The sequence below is a fragment of the Phascolarctos cinereus genome, unplaced genomic scaffold (assembly GCF_003287225.1).
Source record: "Phascolarctos cinereus isolate Bilbo 61053 unplaced genomic scaffold, phaCin_HiC Scaffold_726;HRSCAF=1367, whole genome shotgun sequence".
Taxonomy (NCBI): Eukaryota; Metazoa; Chordata; class Mammalia; order Diprotodontia; family Phascolarctidae; genus Phascolarctos; species Phascolarctos cinereus.
In genome coordinates this window covers 119,100,292-119,127,098 of record NW_027556098.1, presented here as the reverse complement: position 1 = coordinate 119,127,098, position 26,807 = coordinate 119,100,292, and the positions used below count along the sequence as shown (strand labels likewise).

The 26,807-nt window shown below is 37.4% G+C and overlaps 1 protein-coding gene across 3 annotated transcripts in view; it reads right to left on the bottom strand.

Moving 5' to 3' along the window:
- The window catches only part of DRC9 (dynein regulatory complex subunit 9), a 76,102-nt gene that overhangs the window by 35,942 nt on the left and 13,353 nt on the right, over positions 1–26,807 (bottom strand). For 2 of the 3 annotated variants that reach the window (XM_020986019.2, XM_020986017.2), the window contains exons 4-6: positions 13,701–13,927; positions 8,180–8,308; positions 4,717–4,798 (exon numbers count right to left, since the gene is read on the bottom strand). In XM_020986019.2, the coding sequence (XP_020841678.1) occupies positions 4,717–4,798; positions 8,180–8,308; positions 13,701–13,927 (438 nt within the window). The remainder of the gene's footprint in view (positions 1–4,716; positions 4,799–8,179; positions 8,309–13,700; positions 13,928–26,807) is intronic. The other variant, XM_020986020.2, reaches the window with a different exon arrangement.

The window sequence follows — 26,807 nt, the reverse complement described above, 5'->3', positions numbered from 1 at the left end:
TGTTATTTCACATAACTTCAGTCTCTGAGAAACTGAATGATATCCATATGCCATCCTTGAGAACCAGACTAAGATGACCGTGTCCCATCCTTATAAATTTCAGGTGGCTTTATCTTATGCCCAGGTGAATTGAGTCTGGTGCACCTGTCTGATATCAAGGATCTCAAAATGCAGCTGGACCCCATAAATTCACAAAAGCATTCCTTAGAGACAGAGGCCTGGTCCACGTGTGCTTATGCCTACATTCCTTATTGTAATCAATCATAACTTCCTAATTCCATGACGTTACCAATCCTATAACCAGTGATGTGATTTTTGTTCTGTTTTTTGTTCTATGCTTATAAAAAAATTGTATTGCACCCTCAATTTGAGGTCTTCTGGCTATTCAAGGGTACAGGAGACTTGCTTTATTGGTGAGTAGCACTCCTACCATAACTTTGCTCAGAGAAGCCTGCCTCAGTTTATCCTTTTATTAAATTTCAATCACAACATTCAGAAATAACAGCAAGATGACATGGCAATTCATATTAATTTAATGACACAAACATTTATTATGTTTCTACCGCTAAATTCATGGAAGGCTCAAGACATTCAAGCGAATGGAAGTTTTCCAAAAATAACATTTCTAAAGATTTGCCACTAAATTGCCTTTCTGTGGCTACGCTCTGTGTAAGAAATTGTCTTTATCGCTGACCCTTTGCTCAACACTTTAGCCAATTTAACCTGTGTACCCAATGTTGCTCACCTGTGGAACACCACAGGTTCATGCCTCAAGCAGAAAGTGTGTCAAAAGTTTCTTGTCTGGGAAAGGAACTGCCTCTTTTTTTGCAATTTTTTTGCAAAGCATGCTACAAACTTCAAAGTGATAGAAAAACTCTAGCTATTATTATTCCTCAGTCTGTCTCACTCCCACACTTCCCACACACTTTTTGTTCCCTGCTTTGTCTCAGTTCTTTGGGTGCTGATTTCCCACACAGTCTCTGTGATCCACTACCACTGTAGCTTCAGAATGACATTATGTTTTTTTGGGGAGTTAGATTGCTTTTTACTCTTTCCTGTGGCTAAATGCAGTAAGAATGTGAGCCAAGACTATCTGTACCTAGAGTGGGTGAATGTGGTTGCTCAGAAAACTCTATAATCAACACGCTTTTAAGGGGCTAGAGAGTTAAGAGGGAAGGAACAAAGCTGGCAGAGTACAAAATCTTGAAAATTCTCTCTGGATGTGGTATTTTGCCTTGCCTGTAACTATATAAAATTCCTTTAATGAGATGTTCCTTTTGTTTTTCTTTTTGTGAAACCAGAAAGGAGGTGAAGATGAATATCTCCTGTTATTAGGTAGTAAAAGAGAGTCAAGAAAGGTTAGGTAGTAATGGAGAGAGTAGGGGGAGGGGAAGAGCTTTGTAATACAGGATAAAGACTGAAATGAAACCCAAGAACAGGGTTTTCACCCAAATAAGAGTACAAGTCAGCTTCTGTGAAACTGCTGAAAACTCCCAGAGAGTTAAAGTGGTATCTGAAGAACAAAAGCAAAGAGCTGAGAGGGAAAATGATGTCCTAACACAAACACCAAAAGGTGCTTTGTAATTAGCTGAGAAAGTAGGGTTAGTGATAGGAAGAGGGGGAGGCTGAGGACATTTTCTGGACAAATGACTGGGAGGTTCTGTGTTACCTGAGGTATTCCCTTCAGTACTGCAAAACAGCTAGATAATGCTCCAAATAAACTAAAAGATGAGTAGCAACAACTGAAAAAAGGGGGAGGAAAAGACATCCTCACAAGAAAAATCTTAGAAGAAAAAAAAAACAGCAGTAATACTAGAAATGAGCATGTAGAGAGCAGCTTTTAATACAATGAAAAATGCTATGGGACAAGAGAATGACACGATCAAACGCCAGAAAGAAAGAATAAACCTGCAATAACTACAACCAGGAAATTGTTGGAAGGTTTAACAAAACAGGAAGAAAAAGATAAAATGTGAAATGAGAGCTCTTTAATGGAAAAACTTGAAAATCTATAGCTTAGAACAGCAGCCAAACAGGGGCCACCCTGGTGGGGGGGGGAAGTGATGAGATGGGAATTCAAAATTTCAATAATATAACAGAAGATATTAGAATGAAGTCAAAAGACAGCAAAACTAGAAGAACATTCGAGGTATTTACAATAAAAAAAGAGAACTGACTTGGAAAACAGGATTTGGAAAGAGAATCTAAGAGTCATTGACTTCCCACAAAAGCATGATGAACAAACAAAAAACCTAAATATCATACTTCAGAAAATCATAATAGACAATTGTCCAAAAGTATTGGAACCAGAAGAAGATATGTATCTCAACAGAATCCACAGGCTGCTGCTAAAGAGGAACCTCAAATCTGGCCCACCAAAAATGTGGCTCCTAAGCTGCAGATCTCACAGATCAGAGAGAAAAAATTACAAGTAGCAAGGAAAAGACAGTTCATATGCCTAGTATTATTCGCCATTAATGAGAAATGAAAGAAAAGATAGCTGTGAATAAGAATGCTACAGTCTGAAGTACAGTCATGGGTAACTCAAAAGTGAATGGAGTTCTGGAGAACAATTTGGAATTATGCCCAAAGGGTTATAAAAGCCTTTGTACCACTACTAGGGCTGTATCCCCAAAAGATCAAAAAAAAAAAAGGGAAAAAGACTTGTACAAAAATATTCATAGCAGCTCTTTTTGTGGTGGCAAAGAATTGGAAACTGAGAGGATGCCCATCAATTGGGGAATGGCTGAACAAGTCGTGGTATAAGATTGTGATGGAATACTATTGTGCTGTAAGAAATGATAAAGGTGATGGTTTCAGAACAACAGGGAAAAACTTATATGACCTAATGCAAAGTGAAATGAGTGGAACCAGGAGAATATTTTACGCAGTAATAGGAGTACTATAACTATGATCAACCATGAAAGACTTAGTTACTCTGATCAAGACAATGATCAAAACAAATGATCATGTCATCTCCAAAGGACCCATGATGAAAAAAATGCCACCTACCTCCAGAGAGAGAACTAATGAACTCTATGTGCAGATGGAAACAAAATTTTATCACTTCATTTTTTTTCTTGCTTTTTTTTTGTCTTTTGCAACATGGCTAAAGTTAAAATATGTTTTGCTTGACTTCACATGTATAATTGATATCATATTGCTTGCCTTCACAATGGATGGGGGAGAGGAGGGAGAGAATTTAGAACTCAATATTTCATTTTATTTATTTATTTATTTTTTGGTGAGGCAATAGGGGTTAAGTGACTTGCCCAGGGTCACACAGCTAGTAAGTGTCATGAGAACTCAATATTTTAAAAAACAAATGTTAAAAATAAACAAATTAGGGGGCAGCAAGAGGACCTGAGTTCAAATCCAGCCTCAGACACTTGATACTTAGTAGCTATGTGACCCTAGACAAGTCACTTAACCTCATTGCCTAGCCCCCCAAAATTTAAAAGTTAATTTTTTTTTAAATTAAAAAAATCATTTGGAGAAATAAAAGGTCAAGAATACTAAGAGGTATCCTGGAAAAGAGCAGGACATCAGGGTGCTTGGAGCCACTAGATCTCGAACCATACTAAGTAGTAACTATCAAAAGTATCTACAGAAAAGTAGATCACTGCCTGCTTCTGATAGCACATGCAAGAACCCACACCCACAGTGTCCCTCCTCCAAACAAAAGTTGCATTTTCACGTCTTTTCCCAAGGCTATCTTTGATCAGTTCCATTTTATTTTTCCCCCTTTTACATTTTCCAGTCACCCTGTATGATTTTCTCCTACTTCTGCTTACTTCAGTTTGTATCAGGTCATGTTTCTCTGAAGACCTATTTGTGCTGTCTACATGGCACCATCACATGCTACCCACAGCACAGACTGATCAGCCGTTTCCTGTTCGTAGGATCATAGATTCTGAGCTTAGAAGGAAGCCCACTCGTGATCACTGAGTCCGAGCTCCTTCTTTTACAGATCAGAGAACTCGAACCCAAGAAAGTTGGTGAATTGCTCGGGGTCACAGAGTTGGAAGGGTCCGAGGTGGATTTGGAAGCATTGTCTCCCCGGCTCCAAGTCCAGTGTTCCATCTGCTCCACCAGATGGCCTCTCTTCACCCAGTCGACAGGACCTTACTTTGTTTCTAAACCCCTGCTCCCACAAAAAGGCCTGCTGTGAATATACCATCATGAATATCACTTCCCAGTCACCATTTCCAATCCATGTCACATGCACTGGAGCCACCATGCTCGTCCCCCAGCCTTCTCCAACCTCCCCCCACTGGAAGCTTGGACTCTTCTCCTGGAATCACTCTGATCCCAGAGGGGTCACCTTTGGCTTTGTTTTGCCTGGAACTAGGCCTCTAAGTCACTTCCCAGGCTACAATTACTTTAGAAATGAGAAAAAAAAATAGTAAGTGTCTGAGGCCAGATTCTTCCTGATCCCACGTCCCAAGCTCTCTCCACTGCACTACCTAAGAAATGGCAAGCTGCTCCAGTATTTTTGCCAAGAAAACCCCAAATGGGGTCACAGAGAGTCAGACACAATCGAAATGATTCAACAACAACAAAATACATCTTCAAGAGTGAATTTTTCATGGAGAACCCATAACAACCCTTCCTCAATAAAAGCTTTATATGGGGAAGGAATATTCCTACTTTACATTTCTGTCAGATCAGTAACCACTGATGCCTGTGCTACTCCAGTTGTAAAGGGATTCTGACCTGTGCTTCCACTTGCCGCTGGTTTTTGATGTCCTGAAGCTCTTTCTGGAGAGATTTTATCTGTTTTTTCATGTTTTCCTCCCTAAAATAAATGAGAGAAGGAGAAGAAACAGTTAGTATATTAAGCACTAAACAGAAGTTATGGTTCACCTTAGAGATTCACTGGAAAATGTAACTCTTGTTCTAATCAATGTTGTACCACATATACCCCAAGTACCACGTCCTCTGCCTGTATCAAACATTTCCATTACACTCAGCCAAAAAACTCTTGCTAAACGTCTGTACCAAAGCAGGTATATCTACTTTACTCTGACATTTTTAGAGAAGAAGAAAACCTTTATTTACAAAGCACATACCTAACTATCAGGCAGGATTTTATTTTGGATCAAGTATCATAGTACCCCTACTACTACTACCAAACTAATTAATAGAGTTTGAAGAGTACTAATCAAAGAACTCATTCAAGCCTTCATAAATTTTTACCTTTTCTCCCAGTCACCAGGCTGTCCCCATTCTAACCTAGCTAGAATAATTTTCCTTATGTGGAACTTTATGTCCACAAAACCAAAGCTTGATATAGAAGGACCTTTAATATGGTCACAGAATGCTTTGTTGAGGCTAAATATTTCTTCCTTGAAAAATATGATGAAGTTCATACACAATCCCTAAGAACAGTATAAGGACACTCACAAAAACAATAAAAACCATGCCAAAGAAAAACTGGAGTTCATAGAACTTTTTTTAAATATCACTTTATTAATTCTTTTGAAAATAACAATAATAAATCTATTACATGTTAACATAAATAACGTTTTGTGAAAAAAGCTATATTTCATAAAACAAAAGAATATTGAGAAGAGTGCTGCTGTTTTACATATTTTTTCTAAATACCTTTAATATCTGGCTTAATAGAATACAGTTGGTTTCTAATATCTGCTTCTGCATTTAGCCAGATCAAAGCATACTATTTGCTCTTTTTTTTCTTCCGTTGTGTTTTGTTTCCTCTTTCTGGTGGTTCCTCCTATTGGTTCTAATTCTTACTTACAACATAGTTGATACCTAGTTTTAATTGAAGCATATGAAGAAATTTCAGCCTCATGCAGATATATAGTTGGAGGGGCAGCTAGATGGCAGATAGTGCTCTGGCCTTAGAGTCAGGAGGACCTAAGTTCAAATCCAACCTCAGACACTTGAGACTTACTAGTGGTGTGTTCCTGGGCAAGTCACTTAACCCCAATTGCCTCAATAACAAAAAAAATACAACAACAACAAAACCCCAACAGATATATATTAGTTAGAAATGGGGGAAATATTTTAAGAGGCAAATAAAATCTTAATATTATTATGAAAATAGCTTTGACCTTGTGGAGCCCTTGAAAGAAGCTTGGAAAACTGTGGGGATCCTTAGACCATTCATAGAACTTTTTTAAAGAATATCAGATTTTGTCATGTTGTAGAACTTTTTCTTTCTGATTTCTAAAAGAAATTAATTTGGACTCCATTTTTATTGTTGTTTTTGTTTAGTCATTTCAGTCATGTCCAACTTTTCGTGACCCCATCTGCAGTTTACTTGGCAAAGATACTAGAGCGATTTACCATTTACTTCTCCAGCTCATTTTACAGATGAGGAAACTGAGACAAATAGGGTTAAATGACTTGTCCAGGGTCACACAGCTAGTAAGAGTCTGAGGCCAGATTTGAACTCATAAAAATGAGTCTTCCTGACTCCAGGCCTGGTGCTGTATGCATGGTGCCACCTAGCTGTCCATTTGGACCCCACAGCACCTTCTAAACCTATGCCATGTACTATGCCATTTAGTACGTAAGCATCCCCTGCTTCTTAGCATAACTCTCATTCCATTTATTATTTTTTTATATTTTTTAATTTTTTAAATTAATTTATTTTGAATTATCAACAATCACTTCCATAGGCTTTTGAGTTTTAAATTTTCCTCCCCCTCCCTTCCCACTTCCTTCCCCAAGATGACACGCAATCTGATATAGGCTATACATATACATTCCTATTAAACATATTTTCATATTAGTGATGTTGTAAGTAAGAATTAGAACCAATAGGAGGAACCACCAGAAAGAGGAAACAAAACACAGCAGAAAAAAAAAAAGACCAAACAGTATGCTTCGATCTGCATTCAAACTCCATGGTTCTTTCTTCTTTATGGATAGCATTTTCCATCATGAGGTCTTTGGAGATGTCTTAGATCCTTGTATTCCTGAGAAGGGTTAAATTTATCAATATTAGTCACCGCACAATGTGGCTGTTACTGTATACAACATTCTCCTGTTTCTGCTCACTTCACTAAACAGCAGTCCATACAAGTCTTTCCAGGTTTTTCTGAAGTCAGCCTGTTCAGCATTTCTTATAGCACAGTAGTATTCCATTACATTCATATACCACAACTTGCTCAGCCATTCCCCAATTGATGGGCATCCTCTCAATTTCCAATTCTTTGCTGCCACAAAAAGAGCTGCTATGAATATTTTTGTCCATGTGGGTCCTTTTCCCATTTGTTTGATCTCTTGGGGATATAGCCCTAGAAGTGCTATTGCTGGATCAAAGGGTATGCACATTTTTGTAGCCCTTTGGGCGTAGTTCCAACATTTATTATTTTTCAATAGTGTGTCACCTCTCCTCTTCTTACCATCTGTGAGATCCTAGGCAAGTCATTTAACCTTGGTTTGCCTTAATTCATTGGAGAAGGAAATGGCAAACCACTCCAGTCTTTGCCACGAAAACCCCATGGCCAGCAGTATGGTCCATGAGGTCACAAAGAGTCACACACAAACAACTAAGCAACAACAACTAGATAACAGCCCCCTCACAGGGTTGTGGTGAGGATCAATCCTAAGATAACACGCGCAGCATTTCGCAAACCTTAATGCTCTATAGATGTTAACTATCATTAGTTACTGAAATCAGAACAAGGGGTTGATGGGTGTGAAGTCACATCAATGAAGACTAGGTTCCATAATGGGCATGAAGGAGATGGGTTCTAGGATCAGGCAGGGGCAGCTTACCGGAGAGGCAGCCCTTAATGAGCTGTGGGGTCAATTTCCACAGAGTGATGTTAGCATTTGGGGGATCATGACAATGAATCTGATTGATTCGGTTCTAAATTTCCAACCGGCTCCAAAAGGGAAAAGCGTACTTGAAGGCACAACCAAACCCACAGTATGTGAGTAAATAAATGTCAATTTGCTTCAGAAATCAGAAACTCTGATAAGAATATTTTTTTAAATCTTAAAATGTACCAAAGCAGGGGCAGCTAGGTGGCGCAGTGGATAGAGCACCAGCCCTGAAGTCAGGAGGACCTGCGTTCAAATTCGGCCTCAAACCAAACACACTTACTAGCTGTGTGACTCTGGGCAAATCACTTAACCCCAATTGCCTAAAAAAATTTTTTTTTAAATGTACCAAAGCAGATATACTTAAGATTACTCTGACCTGGCAATGGCTTTACAGAAATTTGCTTTTTTTTCCTTCTCTTTGTCCAAAGCTTTCAGAAGACTGGTGAATGTTCCCAATTCCTGCATCTCATTTACAGTTTCCTTAAGTATTTTGCTGGCATAATCTCTGCCAATAAGAACAAGACAAAACACTGTGGGTTAATAATGCTCATTTCCCTGCCCCTACAAATTGTTTCCTAATCACAGAATGCAAAATCTGCAAAGCACACCGGAATTCACCTCATCCAACCCCCATTTTACAAATGAGAACACTGAGGCCCAGAGAGGGGACTGACTGAAATAACCTTATGTCTCTTGGTTTCTACTTCAATTTCCACCCTACCATGCTATCTCTCTGTTTCACAGAGAAAAACTGCAAAATGTTCAGAAAAAGCAGTTTGAAAATAATAGTAGAGGCAGCTAGGTAGAGCAGTGGATAAAATACTAGCCCTGGAGTTAGGAGGACCTGAGTTCAAATCCGACCTCAGAGACACATAACACTCACTAGTTGTGTGACCCTGGGCAAGTCATTTAACTCCAATTGCCTCATATTTTTTTAAAAAAGGAAAATAATAATAGCACATTTTTTTTATGGAACTTCATAGTTGACACAGTACTTTCCTCAGAGCCACCCTGTGAGGGAGACAGTGCAAGTAGGATTATCCCCATTGTACAGAAAATTGAGACCAGAGGCTCAGGGACTTGCCCAAAGTTCTACTACTAATAAGTAACAGAGCTGGGACTCAAATCCAGGTCTTCTCCCTCCAAGTCCAAAGCTCTCCCTTTTTTTTTAAAAATAACTTTTTTAATTGACGTTTTCTGTTTTTTACATCTCCATAGTATCCCATGTATCCTTCTCTTTTCCCTTCCCCAAGAGCTGTCCAATATGGCAGACAGTGGTTTTTGTCTGTTTTTGAGAGGAAAAAACAATCAGTACAACTGATGGATACATTGAGAAAGTCTAAAAACACGTGCAATGTGTAACCTTGTGGCCCTCACATCTCCACAAAGGGGTGGGTCGGGGGTGTCTTCTCCTCTCCATTCAAGTCTTGCTTGATCTTTATAATTTTGTTACATTTCTTTTGATTTTTTGTTGTGTGATTGTTCTTTCCATTTACATTGTTACGGTTATGGTATATATTGTTTTCTTGGCTCTGCTTACTTCATTCTCCATCAGTTCATATAGGTCTTTCCATGTTTCTCTGTATTCATCACACACATCATTTCCTGCCGTGCATAATATTCCATTACATTCATGTACCACAAATTTGTTTAGCAATTCCCCCAATTGATGGGCATCTACTTTATTTCCAACCTTAGCTCTCACAAAAAAAGTGCTGCTACAAATTTGGGAGCTTTTTTTTTCTTATCAATAGCTTTCTTGGGGTCTAAGCCTAGTAACACAGTCTCTGGTTCAAAGAGTATGGACATTTAGTCACTTTATTTGCATTATTCCAAATTACTTTCCAAAATGGTTGTATCATTTCACAGCTCCACCAACAATGTATTAAAGGGCCTATCTTCCCACAAACCCTCCAACGTTGACTGTTGCCATTTCTTGTCATTTTTGCCAGTTTGTGGGGTGTGAGGTGAAACTTTGGAGTTGTTTTGGTTTCATCCAGAGATCTTTCAATTACACGAAGTCACTTCTCAACAGTGAGTGACGTGAGCAAGACTCATTAGCAGCAATTTCCATTTAACATTCTATTGTTTGCTTCAAATACTGTGAAAATTGATGCATGAGGAGAAAAAGGCTATTCATGAAATGTTTTAGAAGATATTTGGAATATATCAACATCATGAACCTGAAGCATAAGATTCTAACAGCAACCAAAAATCATTCTTCATGTATTATTTCAGGATAACATGCTTTGCCAAACACCTACAATGAATTTCATATTCTAAATTCAAGGCTTTAAGTGGGGCTATGTGCATATTCTGTGTAGGCAGTGAGAGTAAGGAGAATGAGAAAAAAACTTAGTTACAAATCATTGACTTTACACTAAATTCTTAACTGTAGCGATGCAGAATGTTTATTTGTCATAGATATCTTTCTGAATTTCACTTAGGTTATAGATGCTGAAGATGCACATTTTCCCGAGATTTTATAACACCTTGAAGTCTATTCTGAGCTAGATACTGGGTATAAGTATCTAAAAATTAAATCTATGTTTTTAAATAGCATTTAAATACATTAATTCCACATCTGTGATCTAATGTTCCCTTTGAACTAATTAGAAATTGTTAAACTTGGGTCACTTACTCTACTGCAAAAGAGATGAGTCACTATACTGAAAATGAAAAAGGACCATTTATTACCAGGCTGAATTTACAAGCAGATGATCTTTCTGTTACCTGTCTGGATCCAGGCCAGATTGATCACAGACAGTACAAGACGTGACCTTTGTGATAGAGATGGTTACTATCGTAAACTCTGATTTACCAAAAGTCCATATATAAAATTATACCTTATGTAAACTAAAGACAGAGAAAACTGATGATTGTCCTTAAGTAATGGATGTAAAGCTAAATTCACAGCTGCCTATTAATACTTATAGCCCTAGAGGACTCTGTTTTGCTTTCACCACCTCTCTGAACTTTGTTCCATGGTTCTGGGACAATTAGAGCAAGGCAGCAAAAGCAAATTCTGAGACACTGGCACAGAAAAGGGGTTATTTTGCCCCTCCCCGGGGATCAAAATGATCCTTTCTGTAACAGAAGCAGGAGCCACATGGGCTCTTCATGCCTTCTTTCTCTTGTGCAACTTCCCTCTTCTTCCAGCTGAAAATTCTGGAGCACAGACAGCACAGTGGAGGGTCAGGACATAGGCAACAGGGCCATGGCAGTGAAGTCAACCAGAGATCAAAGAAAAACCAACTGGGGGACCATCTAGGCAGCATGACTGAACTCCATGAAACAAAAAGTGTCACTACCCAGGACCAACTGAGAATATGTGGCTACTTGTCCATTCAGTTTCTCATGGACATACTGTAGTTGATTTTACTATCTCACTCTCCATAGAGACTTTTTAAACTTTCTCATTTCTCCTCAAGCTTCCCTCCCCATCTCCCACTCCCTTGTCAGATCTTCTGAAGCCATTAGCTCCCTCTTATTCTCTCTTCATCTCATACCATTCAGACATCTTTCCCACCATTTCCTCCTTCACTCTGGTCTTGGAATGAAGAAGCGACCCTTCTCCTGGCCAATGACAACATATCTAATGTATCCTTGATCCCTTTCTTTCCAGTCTTCTCCAATAGATTGCCCCCCCCTCCCTCAGAGTTATTCCCCCTTTCCAATATTCGATCTCTCCTTATCTACTGATTCCTTCCCTGCTGCCTGGAAATAGATGCAAACCCACCATTCTTTTAAAAAAAAATTCTCACTGGATCCTGCTATTCCAACTAGCTGTCATCCTATCATATTTTTCCTCCCCTTATCCAATAAACTCCTTAAGAAAGCTATCTACATTTGGTATTTCTACTTCTTTCCCTCTCTTCTAAACCCTTGGCAATCTGGCTCCTTTTTTAAAAAAATTATTTATTTTTAGTTTTCAACATTTACTTACATAAGATTTTTTTTTTAGGCAGTTAGGGTTAAGGGACTTGCCCAGGGTCACATAGCTAGTAAGTGTTAAGTGTTTGGTCTAAGGCAAGATCTGAACTCAGGTCCTCCTGACTTCAGGGCCGGTGCTCTATCCACTACACCACCTAGCTGCCCCCACTTCCATAAGATTTTGAGTTTTAAATTTTCTCCCCCTCTCATTTCTTCCCCCTCCCCCCCAAGACAACACACAATCCAATATAGGGTCTACATATACATTCATGTTAAGTATATTTTCCCATTAGTCATGATGTAAAGAACAATTAGAACTAACGGGAGGAGCCACGAGAATGAAGCAATAAAATAAAACAGCAACGGAAAAGGAGAGCAAATAGTATGCTGGCTTCTGATCTCATCTTTACCTAAAGTGAAACTGTTCTCTCCCAAGTCACCAAGATCATCATCAGATCCAATGGCCTTTTCTCAATGCTCTCTTTCTAACCTCTCAGCAGTATCTGACAGTTGATTATCTTCTCCCCCAGGATACTTTCTCTTCTCTAAGTTGTGACACTGCTTCCTCTTGTTTCTCCTCCTATGCGTCTGATTGCTCCTTCCCAGCCTCTCTTGCTCCATCTTCCTTCATGCCATTCCCACTGATTGTGGGTGCACACCAAATCTCTGCCTTGGGCCCTTTTCTTGTTTTCCTCAAACTCTGTCTCACATGGTGACTTCTTCAGTCCATGTGTTCAATTATCATCTCTATACAGATGATTTATAGATCTCCATACCCAGTCCCAACCTCTTTCCTGAGCTCCAGGCCCCTCATCACCAACTGCCTTTTGGACATTTCGAAATGGATGTCTCATAGACATTTCTAACTCAATGTTAAAAAAAGAATTCATTATCTTCCCCACTCCCCACCCCTCTCACTTTCCAAACTTTCCATTACTGTCCAGGGTACCACCATCTTCCCAGTCACTCAGGCTTACAACTTCACTGTCATCCTTGACTCATTCTTACTCAACCCACATTCAATCTGTTGCCAAATCTTGTCATTTCTACTTTCATAACTTTTTTTTTCCTCTTAGGCAATTGGGGTTAAGTGACTGGCCCAGGGTCACACAGCTAGTAAGTGTTAAGTGTTTAGTCTGAGGCTGCATTTGAACTCAGGTCCTCCTCACTTCAAGGCCAGTGCTCTATCCACTGCGCCATCTAGCTGCCCCCATAACATTTCTTACATATGTCATCTACTTGCCACTCACATGGCTATTACCCTAATACAGGTCTCCATCACCGTTACCTGAACTACTGCAATTGCCTTCTAATTGGTCTCCTTGTTTTAAGTCTCTCCCTACTCCCATCCTTTCACTACTCAGCCACCTGACTGATTTTCCTAACATGTAAGTCTAGTGGCTCCCTATTTCCTCCAAGATCACATATAAATTTACATATTTGGCTATAAAAACTCTTGATAACCTGACCCTTTCCTGCTTTTCCAAGCTTCTTACACTTTTCTCTCCCTCCATCTACTCTATGGTCCCAACTACATTGGCCTATTTGCTGCTCCCTGAGCAAGACACAACATCTCCCTCTCATTGCCTTTACACTGGATGTACCCCATCCCTGGAATGCTCTGCACCTCTCACCTTTTAGTTTCCCTGATTTCCTTTAGGACTCAGCTCAAATTCCATCTTCTTTCATAGACCTTTTCCTTTTATCCTAGCTGCTACTGCCTTCCCTTCTGAGACCGCCTTCTACCTATTCTGTACTCTATTTACAGCTTTTATGTTGTCTCCATCATAATATTAGCTCCTTGAGGACAGGGACTGTTCTTGCCTTTCTTCATACCCCTGGTGCTTAGCCCAGTGCCTGGCATAAAGTGAGTGCTTAACAAATGCTTGGGTTTTTTTTCATTCATCCATCCATCCATCCATCTATCCAGTTATTAAAGTGATTACATATTTTCTCTCTCTTACCTATCAATCTGAACTTTCCCAAGATTTTCTAAAGTTAGGACGGTTTGTCTTACAGGTCTTTTAGAAATGAAATCTTCCATTTTATCTTCATGTTTTTCAGGCAGGACTTGATGTATCAACTTGCTTCCTCCTGATTCTGCCACTGAGCCAGATTTTCTCTGTTTCAAGATACATGTTTGCAATCGTTCTAGGCGTTGTATGACCACATTCATTTCTTTGCTTGATTTCTGAAACAACAGATAATATTTTTGCATAAGAAAGAGAAGAGAGTAAGACTAACACTGGACTTAAAAATAAATAGAATGTGTGTCAGTACTAAGAAAGAGATTCTAGCAAGTGGTGTAATGCATAATGGTATAGTGTAGATGGTACCACGGGGAAAATCCAAAGAAATTTTTAGACCCAAAATTTAGTATTGTGGGAGGGATTATCAGAGGACTGACTTGTCTCTATTTATTGACAGTTTTTTAGTATACTGTTTCTAAACATTTTAGTTAAATTATTTTGTCAATTGTATCAGGATTCTTTATTTATTTAGAATCATATGATTTAAGAGAGGAAAGAGATATTAAGATCATTTTCTTCAGTCCTCTCACTTTAGGTGAAGTGGTTTAAGGTCATACAGCTAGCTGGTTAAGGGCAGAGCTGAGATATGTGAAACAGTGCCCTACAGGCAAAGAGAAAACAGAAAGAACCTACCAATCACCTCCTGAAAACAACAACTACCTCAAAACAACAATTCCCAGGACCATGATGGCATAATCCAGAGCTTCCAGGTCCAAGAAAAAAATACTTCAAGCAGCCAGACAGAAAGAATTAAAGTATCAAAAAAAACATAGCCAGGATTACACAAGATTTAGCAGCTACCACTATTAAGAAGCAGGAGGCATAGAATGTAATATTCCAAAACACAAAAGGTATAGGCTAGCTTACACAATAAAACTGATTATACTAAAATGAGGGGAGGGGGAGAGAGGAACCATCAATGAAACAGAAAACTTTCAAGCATTTCTGACTACCTGATCAGAAATGAATAGAAACTTTGAAATAAACATGGGAGATAAGAGAAACATAAAAAGGTATAAATACAAATAAGCAAAAGAAGGGACTATATAAAGATGAACTGTTTACATTATAGTGGGTGGGGAGATAATACAAGAGTCCTTTCAGAACAGTAATGTCATCAGAGATAGTAAAGAGAGTCAAGACAGAGGACCTGGGAATGATTTATTATATTTTGATGATACTGAAATAAAAAAGGGAAGGAATAAGAAAAGGATATCCTAAGAAAAAAGGGGAGCATGTGGGAGGTGAGAGAACTTATTTTCTCCATAAAAAGGTTGCACAAGGGGCAGCAAAGTGACACAGTGAATAAAGCACTAGTCCTGGGGTCAGGAGGAGCTGGGTTCAAATCCGGCGACCTCAGACACATAATACTTACGTAGCTGTGTGACTCTGGGCAAGTCACTTAACCCCAATTGCCTCAGAAAAGAAAATTTAAAATAATAATAATAATAATAAAAAGTTACACAAATAGAAGCTTATATAAATCTGGAAGGAGCAGGGGAAGCTCATGTCACTTGAACCTCATTTTCATCTAAACTGGTCAAAGGAGAGTAGATCCCTCTTACATACACATATATAAAGAGGTTAGTATAAAAATACACTCAATTCACCAGGGAACCAAGAAGGAAGAGACAGAGAAAGGAAAAAGGGTGAGAGGAAGGGCAGATTCAAGGAGGGATTAGTCATAAGCAAAAGTAACCCCAAGCTTTGAGAGGCAGATCATGAAAAGTGATTTAAAAGGAAAGAAAGGGTAAGAATCTGTGATAAAGAAAAGGCAGAAGAGTAAAGACAGGAAAAAGTACAAGAGAATAGGAGAAAGAAAAACACATAATCAATAATCACGACTTTGAATGTGAATGGGATAAATTTACCTATCACACAAAAAAGGATAACAGAATAGCTGAGAAAGAAGAATCTAATAATATATTGTTCATAATAAGCACATTTAAAACATAAGGTTCACACAGAGTTAAAAATAAGGGGCTAGAGCAAATCTGTTATGCCTCAACTGAATTTTTTTCCCCAAAAAACAGGGTTAGAAATTATGATTCCAGACAAATCAACAGCCAAAATAGACTCAATTAAAAGAGATAAACAGGGAAATTACATTTTTGCCCAAAAAAGTCCCATAAAAACTTCAATATTTGAGATATATGTATCAAATGGAATAGCAGCTAAAAACTTCAAAAAAAAGTTAAATGAGTTACAGGGAGAAATAGACACTAAAATTACAATAGTGAGGGACTTCAGGGCTAGAGAAATCTAACCAAAAAATTAACAAGAAAGAAGTTAAAGATCTGAAGTTTAGAAGATTAGATAAAATTTTAGAAACATTAGATATGCTAGGTCTCTGGAAATTATTGAAGAGGAATAGAAAGGAGCATACTTATCTCAAAGCCATGCATGGCACCTTTTAAAAAAAAAATCAACACATGTATTAGGGAATAAAAGCCTCACAAACAAATGCAGAAAAAGCAATAATATTAAACACCTCTTTACTAACCAAAATGCAATAAAAAATATAAAATAAAAGGCCATTGGAGAAATGATAAAACCAACCGGAGATTTATAGAGATAAAGACAGACCTAAACAATTGGGAAAATATTAATTGCTCATGGATAGGGCCAAGCCAATATAATAAAAATGACAATAGTATCTAAATTAATTTACTTTTTCAGTGACATACCAATCTAACTATCAAAGAATTATTTTATAGAACTAGAAAAGATAATAATGAAATACATCTAGAGAAACAAAAAAAAAATCTCAAGTGGAAATAATGAAAAAAAAGTATGAAGGAGGCAGACTTAGGAGTACCAGATCTCAAACAACACTACAAAGCAATAATCATCAAAACAATTTGATACTGGTTAAAAAACAGAAAAGACAGTCAGTAGAACAGATAGTAAACAATATAGAAATGCAAGCCTAGTAACAGTTTTCCATACACCCAAAGACTGCAAGTACTAAAGTAAAAACTTGCTACTTAACAATAATTGACAAGAAAACTGAATAGCAATCTGGCAAAAACTAGGAACAGACCAACACCTTACGCCATATACCAAGATAAATTCCAAATTGATACATGACCTACATATAAAAGGTCACATCATAAACAAATCAGAGGAATAAAGAAGAAATTACTTTTCAGTTAGGGGAGGAGTTTATGATCAAACAGAAGATAGAGAGGATCACAAAAAGATTAAATGGGCAATTTTTAATTACATATAATTAAAAAGGTTTTGCACAAACAAATCCAGTGCAGCTAAGATTAGAAAGAAATGGCTAACTGGGGGAAAAAACAACTTTGCAACATTTCTCTGATAAAGGTCTCAGTTCTAAGATACACAAGCAATTGATTCAAATGTATAAGAATAAAAGCCTTTCCATAATTGATAAGTGGTCAAAGGATATACAAAGGCAACTCTAGAGAAATGCAAGCTATCAAATGCCATTGAAAAAATGTTCCAGATCACTAATAATTACAGAAATGTAAATTAAAGCAACTCTGAGGTTCTACCTCATACATATCTGAGGGGCAAAACTGACAAAAATATGAAAATGAAAAATGTTGGAGGGGCTATGAGGACTAGGGATGGGGGGTGGGGGTGGGGGGGTAGAATGCACACCGATGCCGTGTGGATGAAGCTGTGAATTGGTCCAGCCATTCTGGAAAGCAATTTAGAACTATGATCTAAAAGCTACTCAACTACACTTACCCTTTGACTTAGCAATACTACTACTAGGCCTATATATCAAAGATATCAAAGAAAGAGGAAAAGGATATATAGATGCAACATATTTAAAGCAGCTTTTTTTTTTTAGTGACAAAGAGCTGGAAATGAAGAGGGTACCCAAAAATTGAGTTAGAGCTGAACAAGTTAAGGTACATTAATATAATAGAATACTATTGTACTTAAAGAAATGAAAACTGTTTCAGAGAAACATGAGAAAACTTGTGTGAAGTAAAGCAAAGTAAAGTGAGTAGAACCAGGAGAATAATTTAAACTACAACTTCAATATTATAAGTGAACAATTCTGAAAGACTTAAGAACTCTGCTCAATAAAACCATCGTGATTCTAGAAGATTGATGATGAAAAATACTGCACACCTCATGACAAAAAAGCAATGGAACAATATATAGGATGAGACATAGATTTTTGCATGTCACAAATGTGGGAATCTGTTTACCTGAATATGCTTATTTATTACAAAGGTTTTTAATTTCTTTTTTTTTTAACCAAGTTGGGGGATAGGAGAGGAAGGTGGGAGGGAGAAAAATGTTTAACTGAAAATTTTAAAAAGCATAACTATAAAAAAAAAAGGTTAGAAGGTTGGACCTGGCTTAGAATCCTAGATTAAGTAGTTTAGACTTTACTTGATAGAGAAAGTGAGGAGTCACTAGAAGTTTTTAAGTAGGGAAGTTGGGTTCAAGTGATATTATGGAAGTATTTAGAAGCTAACTCTAGCATCAGCATGATAGCTGTAATGGAGGGGTCAATACTAGAGAATTCAGTGTCATGAGAGGCAATTGGTTCCACACTTCTCTACCTATGAAAATATGTGATATTCTTTCTTTTCTGTAATTATGTTAACCAAGTTCAGGAAAATCCATCATAAAATGAAGGAAAAATGAAACCACCAGAGCCACTGATTGTTAAAAGAATACCTGAATATAGTAAAAACAGATTGGACATTTCAGGTTTATTTCAAGGACTGGCTGAGAGCATGCAGGTTAGGGTTATTAAAAAGAGAAAGGTAGAAAAATGGAGAGAGTGTGATCCTAATAAAGAAAACAATTGTAGAAAAGTTTAAAAAGTTTCAGGCATAGAAAATAAATTACTGAAAGGTGAATTCCTGTGAAATCATAAACAAAGCTTCCTTGTCAAAAATTTAGCAAGAGTATTTTGTCTGAAAGTATGACGTCATCTGAGATAGAGTCAAGATGGTGGAATAGCAGGAAGCATTACTGTGAGGTCCCTACCCTCCTGCCCCTAAACTCTTCTAAACCTCATTCACAACTGAACTGGTCAAAGCTCTCTCCACCTCCAAGCAATCTTGGGCATCTAACTTTTGATATTGCTTAAAGGAGCAAATGGTTTAAAGGAAGCTTATTTACTGGTTAATGGAAACAAATATATTACCTACAGGATAAGGAATTGGTTAAAAATTCAATAAGAGATATTTTAGTTACAATCTATATTAGCAGAAATATTTTCATTCATTCAACACATTTACTTAATTCCTATACACTAATTTGCAAGGCACAGTTCAAGTTGCTACAAGGGAATATAAAGATGTATGAGACACATCTGATTTCACAGAAAATCCTTGCTGTAATTTGATCAGAGCATGCCCACTACTGGTGGAACCTCATACGTAGAATTTTTTCTACCACTCAACACTTTAAAACTATTAAATGATGTCCAAATTGTACTTAGAGGAACCTACAAAGGGTGGCTAGCTGTAGATCCTTGAATTTTTTTATTTTTTTCTACCTGTCACCATAATTGTTTTGCTATTTTCAAAACATATTATTCAATAAAGTGATTACAAGGGAATTTGCATATAGGTCATTGTTGGGAAATATGTTGTTGCCTACTTGTGCACATCATTCTATTTCATTCCAAAACATTTATTAAGCATCTTGTATGTGCAAGGCACTGTTCCACATGCCAGGGACATAAAGACAAAAGTGAAAAAATTCCTGCCCTTGGGGCAGCTAGGTAGCACAGTGGATAGAGTCCCCGCCCTGAAGTCAGGAGGACCTGAGTTCAAATGTGACCTCAGACCAAACACCTGACACTTACTAGCTTTGTGACCCTGGGCAAGTCACTTAATCCCAATTGCCTAAAAATAAAAATTTAAAAAACAAGCAGAAATCAGAAAAAGTTCCTGCCCTTAAGGATCTTACATTCCATTAGACTTCTCTATTGCTCTGAGTCATTTGCGATTTTGATTCCTCAGAGATTATGATATTCCAAGAGTCACCGCCGCACACAGCACTGGGAAAACATTTATGGAGAGAAAAAAAAAAAAGATGGGCTTTTGTCCTAGAGAGCAGGTTGGGATTGTTGAAAGCACTGAATTATTTCACAGATAGAATCCAGTACATTTTGTCATCCTACTAAATTCCATGCCCACCTCACTGTCCATCTGCGGTGCCCATCCAAAATAGATGAATTGTTATATTAGTTCAATGGACTAATTATCCAATTGTATGTTGCATTTCAGACAACTGACATTTTTCAGACATTCGTTATTGCTGTTTTTCTGAGTGGACTGTTAGGTTGGTTATCTTTTGAATAATCATGGATCTCACCAAGCACATCCTGAAATGTTCTGACACAGTCAATACAACCACTTGCAAACCAGAACATCTGGAGGACTTCCATCTACAGAAGATATTCTTAACCTTTTGGGGGGTGATGGACCTCTTTGGAAGTCTGGTGAAGCCTATGGATCCCTTCTAAGAATTCTTATATGTTCTAAATACATAAAATAAAATGCATAGGTTTAAAAAGGAAAACAATTATATTAAAACATAATCATCCAAATATTAAAAAAAAAGTTCATAGAACCCAGGTTAAAAACACCTGATAGAAAATTCTTCTTCCATCTGGATTCATGACATATTTGTGGAAATGTCACACACCTTTGACAGGTACATATCTCTTCTAATGACTCACTTGACAATAATCAGAGGGTCAATGAAATTTTTTTCTGCAGTTGCCACTTATCTAGATGTGACATATAATCAACATATGCATGAAAAATTTATTATTGGAAGAGAGTGTTTAAAGTTGCATTTTGTTCTACTAAGACAAGAGCTTCTTTTATAATCCTCAAACAACAAACACAATATGATCTTGTGGTCTCCATATGTAATGGGCAGCTGAGAAGAATTTGTTCCAATGGACATGAAAGGGGCTGAAGTAGGCACTATGGAGTGCTTAGAGCTTGGTCATACTACCAAGATGCCAAGGTCATCCATTGCATCCTGGCCATCAATAGCTGTCTTGATTTTTATCTTGCCATTGGACTTTAATGATTCTGGAAGAGAAAGTGAGGCTGATAACTTTGCATCTCTCTGCCTCACTTAAATACAATTCATGAATACAAGTCATTCCCCAAATGACAAATGGTTAAAGGATATGAGTGGGCAGTTTTCAAATGAAGAAATTAAAGCCATCCATAGTCATATGAAAAAATGCTCTAAATCATTATTGATTAGAGAAATGCAAATGAAAACATCTCTGAGGTACCACATCACACCTATCAGATTGGCCAACATGACAAAACAGGAAAATGACAAATGTTGGAGAAGATGTGGGAAAATTGGAACACTAATACATTGTTGGTTGTTGTGCACAACTAGTTCACTCGGCTACAGAGCCTACCTAGGACCTAGGATTTCCCAATCACCTGAAGAATCAAGACCAGCTTGATCTTTCACTCCAAGCACACATCGATGAGGCGGGAGAAAAGATGGCAGCAACTCTGTTTATTTTTAGCAAAGCACTTACTTATATAGTAAAATAACAGGAACTCTTTCTCAAGTTACAATGACGTATAACCCATGCTGTGCTCAAGGACAGTGCATGCACAGTCCCGTGCACTTATCTACTACCAATCACAAATACACTGTTAATGACTAATGAGTAACTAGGGAAGTTAGAGATGTATAGAATGGAGCACCGAACCAGGCAACCTTGCTTGAGGACCAGCACCCGAGAGGGGCCTCAGCCCTTCAGCGAGATCTCGTGAACCGTCTGTGGCCCTCTACATCCTTACAGATCCCTAACAGTTGGTGGAGTTGTGAAATGATCCAACCATTTTAGAGAGCAATTTGAAACTATGCCCAAAGGGCTATAAAAATGTGCATACCCTTTGACCTAGCAATAGCATTTCTAAGGGCTGTATCTCAAAGAGATCATACAAATGGGAAAAGGACCCACATGTACAAAAATATTCATAGCAGTCCTTTTTGTGGTGGCAAAGAATTGGAAATTGAGAGGATGCCCATCAATTGGGGAATGGCTGAACAAGTTGTGGTATATGAATGTAATGGAATACTATTGTGCTATAAGAAATGATGTGCAGCCAGACTTTAGAAAAACCTAGAAAGACTTGTATGAACTGATGCTGAGTGAAGGGAGCAGAACCAGGAGAAGGTTGTACACAGTAACAGCAACATTGTGTAATGACTAATACTGATAGACTTAGCCCTTCTCAGCAATGCAAGGATCTAAGACATCTCCAAAAGTCTCATGATGAAAAAAGTCCACATCCAAAGAAAGAACTATAGAGTTTGAATGCAGATGAAGCATACCATTTGCTATTTTTTCTTCTGTTTCGCTTTGTTTTCTCTTTCTTGTGGTTCCTCCTATTGGTTCTAATTCTTCCTTACAACATCACAAATGTGAAAATATGTTTAATAGGAATGTACATGGATAGCTGATGTCAGATTGCATGCCGTCTTGGGGACGGAGGTAGGGAGGGAGGGGGAGAAAAATTTAAAACTCAAAAGCTTATGGAAGTGATTGTTAATAAGTCAAAATAAATTAATAAATAAAAAGAAATTACTCTGAAATTTTAAAAAATTATAATTCGTGAGTGAGTCAAAACATCACACCAGGATGTCATTGGTTCTCCTAAAAAAAATGAAACATCAACAACAATAACTTCTCTGTTAACTGTATAACCATAAAGTTATGAATGCTGTAAAAAAAATAATTTGCAGAAGCCTGCTTGTTCCCTTTTTATGTTTTCACCAAACATACCCTTTATACATACGTAGAACATTCTCATGTAGATTTTATAAAGATTAGAAAATAGGCATCCAGGTCAGTAATTATTGACATATTCTTCCCTGATCACCTTTTGGGGGACAACAATATGTTCCATTATTTTTTTCCTTCTTTGTTATCTACCTTTTCCTCAGATATATTATAAAATGACCCTTCACTGTTAGCAATGGGTACAGATTTTCTCGGTGTTTATAATCCAGTTGCTTTTTCCCACTTTATCTTCTTAAGTACTGTTTTAACTTCTTTTTATAATACATGGGAGAGTGAGACAGTAGAAGCCAAATGTGGTGGTACCATTGTCTTTAATGATGAAAACTGACTGTTATAGAAATGCTGACAAATTTGTTCCATTCCTATATAGTTGTGGTCCTTCTCCCAAGTTTCTCTATGAATTCTCTTGGGATGATATGGCTTAGTTTGGTCTCATGCAAAGCTTTCCGTAATCTTTTCACTTCCACTGCTTTTTACTTTTCATCTGTTAAACAATAATGCTTGTAATCTTCTACCATCCTCCTCCTTTAAAAAAATTTTTATTCTAAATGAGTGTTGCCTTTACCCACCTTATATCTTTTTCTATTATCTTCTGCTATTTCCCTTTTTTCTTTTTTGGCATCAATAGTTCATTTGAGTAGTCTAGCATGAAGCTTTGGCAATATCATCTTTATCTTTTTTTAAATTGGATGTTGATTTTGACCTTTATCCTAATTACTTGATGGTCTGATTGCAATCAGAAAGCTTATTCTGTCTAAAGATTTAGTTTCATCCTTAAAAAGGAAAAAAGAACCACTAACCCACCCCCACCCCTCTGCCCTGCCAACTTCAAAATGAGATAACAGAGTGACAGTGGTCTGGGAGGATCTTGTTTAGTTGGGTTTTCTTGGCAAAGATACTAGAGTAGTTTGCCATTTCCTTCTTCCAGCTATTTTGCAAATGAGGAAACTGAGGCAAACAGGATTAAATGACTTGCCCAGGGTCACACAGTTAATATCTGAGGTCAGATCTGAACTCAGAAAGATGAGCCTTCCGGACTCCATCTCCAGCACTCTATATCTATATCTGCCCATATAGATCATAGGATTTTGATTTTAGAGAGCATTAGTTCAATGACAGCCCTTTAAGTATTCTGATCTATGGAATTTGGTCATAAGATTTAAAATCAAATAAAATCTTAGAGATCTAGTTCCAACCACCTCATTTCATAGATGAGGAAACTGAGAGCTCCAAGAGCCAAAAGACGGAGATCATAAAAGTAGCCAGTTGTAGAGCCAGACTCTGAACTCTGGTCTTATGACTTCAAAATACATTACAATGTTGACTGTAGCTCCATGAAACCAAAAGTTTAAAAGATATCCACAGTTTTTAAAAGGAAAAAAGCCCACTCTAATCTAAAGTAATTCTCATTTAAAAAACTCTGGGGTTTGGTGGGAGATTGCATAGCTGGTAGTCTATAAATGTTTGCTGAATTAAAAGCTCACAATGAATGATACTGTATCTTACTGGAGGAGACTCCTACATCTTCAAACCATTATTATGAACAAAAGTATCTCTGAGCTTAAATTATTTTCAAGTGAGCAATATTTATATACACAAAGAGCAAAAGTATTTTTATTTTGTTTTTCTTTTTTGTTAATTTTATTAATTTATTTTGATTTATCAATAATCACTTACATATGCTTTTGAGTTTAACATTTTTCTCCTCCTTCCTCCCCACCACCCTTCCCCAAGATGGCACACAATCTGATATAGGCTATACATTTACATTCCTATTAAACATATTTTCACATTAGTGATGTTGTAAGTAAGAATTAAAACTAACAGGAAGAACCATCAGAAAGAGGAAACAAAACTCAACAGAAGAGAAAAAAATAGCAATTCAACCTCCACAGTTCTTTCTTTGGATGTGGATAGCATTTTCCATCATGAGGCCTCTGGATATATCTTAGATCCTTGTATTGCTGGGAAGGGTTAAGTTTATCAATATTAGTCACCACACAATGAGGCTGTTATTGTGTACAATGTTCTCTTGGTTCTGCTCACTTCACTTAGCATCGGTCCATACAAGTCTTTCCAGGTTTTTCTGAAGTTGGTCTGTTCATCATTTCTTATAGCACAATAGTATTCCATTACATTCATATACCACAACTTGCTCAGCCATTCCCCAATTGATGGGCATCCTCTCAATTTCCAATTCTTTGCCACCACAAAAAAGAGCTGCTATGAATATTTTTGTACATGTGGGTCCTTGTCCCATTTGTATGATCTCTCTGGGATATAGCAAAAGTATTTTTAGAAAGATACATTAAGCATACAGGAGCACCATGAAGTCGGAAGACTTTGTCTAAGGTTTAAATGTCTCAAAAAACATAAAAAAACCACTGGCACAAACTAGTGTCAATTCTAAATTCGCACTTCTATATTTCAGTGCTGTGATATCCTCTTTAAACAACTTTTTATGTATTTGGATCCTTCATTCTCTTTCATTTACACCGTGAATGCAATATGTCTTTCCAAATACATGCACATAAACATCTCAAATGACATATTATTGACTGAGTTTTCTCCTCCTTCTTGATTCTTGAAAGAGGAAACGAAGGGAATGTAAGAAATGAAGACATCTACTCTCTCTACTATTATTTTTTTGGGGGGTAACTGGGGTTAAGTGACTTGCCCAGGTTCACACAGCTAGTAAGTGTCAGGTCTGAGATGGGATTTGAACTCAGGTCCTCCTGACTTCACTGTGCCACCTACCTGCCCTTCTCTCTACTATTCTGTTTAAAGTCTGCTAACATCAATACCGTGCCTCTACAGCTTTTCTTGATTAAAATTTTTGATCCTTATTTAAAATTTTTTGAAAGAACAGAACTATATATGGTTCTTAGACTCTCCATTTTCTTTTCAAAAGATAAATAATTTAACTTAGTTTTATAGAATTCTTACACTTCTCACTAAGATAATTTAAAAATTACACAAGATTTGGGAGCAGCTAGGTGGCGCAGCAGATAGAGGGAGTCCTGGAGTTAGGAGGACCTGAGTTCAAATCTGCCCTCAGACACTTGATACTGACTAGCTGTGTGTGTAACCCTGGGCAAGTCACTTGACCACAACTGCCTCACCACCCCCCCAAAAAAAAACTGCACAAGAGTAGAAATCTTAACATGTATCTTTAAACTTTAACAACATAGATTATAAATATGATTTTTAAAAAACCTATAAGCAATATTTAAAGGAAAATTGAATATTCTTCTTAGTGCTTATATGTATTTTAATTCTATTCATCATAGAGTTGAAGCTATTTTTGTCAATGATTTGAAATATGAATATTCTGTAAAGTAAAATATAATTATTCTAAGATGGATATATTTGCCTTTACAGATTATTTGGGTTATTAACAACAACCTCACTTATTAAAATTTTAAAGTACACAAATACCTTGTAAAGACCCTGCATACTACTAAGATGTGCTATTTGAAAACATGATGGTGCTCTGCAGCAGAGGGCCATGGCGATAATATAAATTTGTTGATTTTCACAGTATGTGTAGGAAGGGCTCAACCAGAGGTGGGGAACCTGGAGGCCACATATGGCCCTCTAGGTCCTCAAGTGCGGCCCTTTGACTGAATCCAAACTTCAAAGAACAAATTCCCTTAATAAAAGTATTTGTTCTATAAAACTCGGACTCAGTCAAAAGGCCCCACCCGAGAATCTAGAAGGCTACATGTGGCCCGGAGGCTGCGGATTTCCTATGTCTGGGCTAAACCAGGGGGTGGGATCTTTCCTAATAGTAATTAGTGTGCCAACTCTGTGTTCTCTTGTGGTCATATTGCAGCAGTACAAAGAATACAGTTCAAACATTTACAACAGAATGGAATAAGAAACAGTCACATACCTGCCACCAGCAGCAAATAAACTGCATTACAAATTTTCCCATGAGCTTTTTCAATTAATTTTACTCAGTCTCTATCTCAATAAATAGAAAGGGAAATCACATTGTTGAGTGTGCACTGGAATGTGGCTATTTCCCTTTACACATGAATAATACTATGGGTTAGCTAGGTGGTGTAGTGGATAGAGCATCGGCCCTGAAGTCAGGAGGGCCTGAGTTCAAATCCAGCCTCAGACCAAACACTTGACACTTACTAGCTGTGTGACCTTGGGCAAATCACTTAACCCCAATTGCCTTTAAAAAAAAAAGAAGAAGAAGAATACTGGGATGATGGGATTGTAGTCAC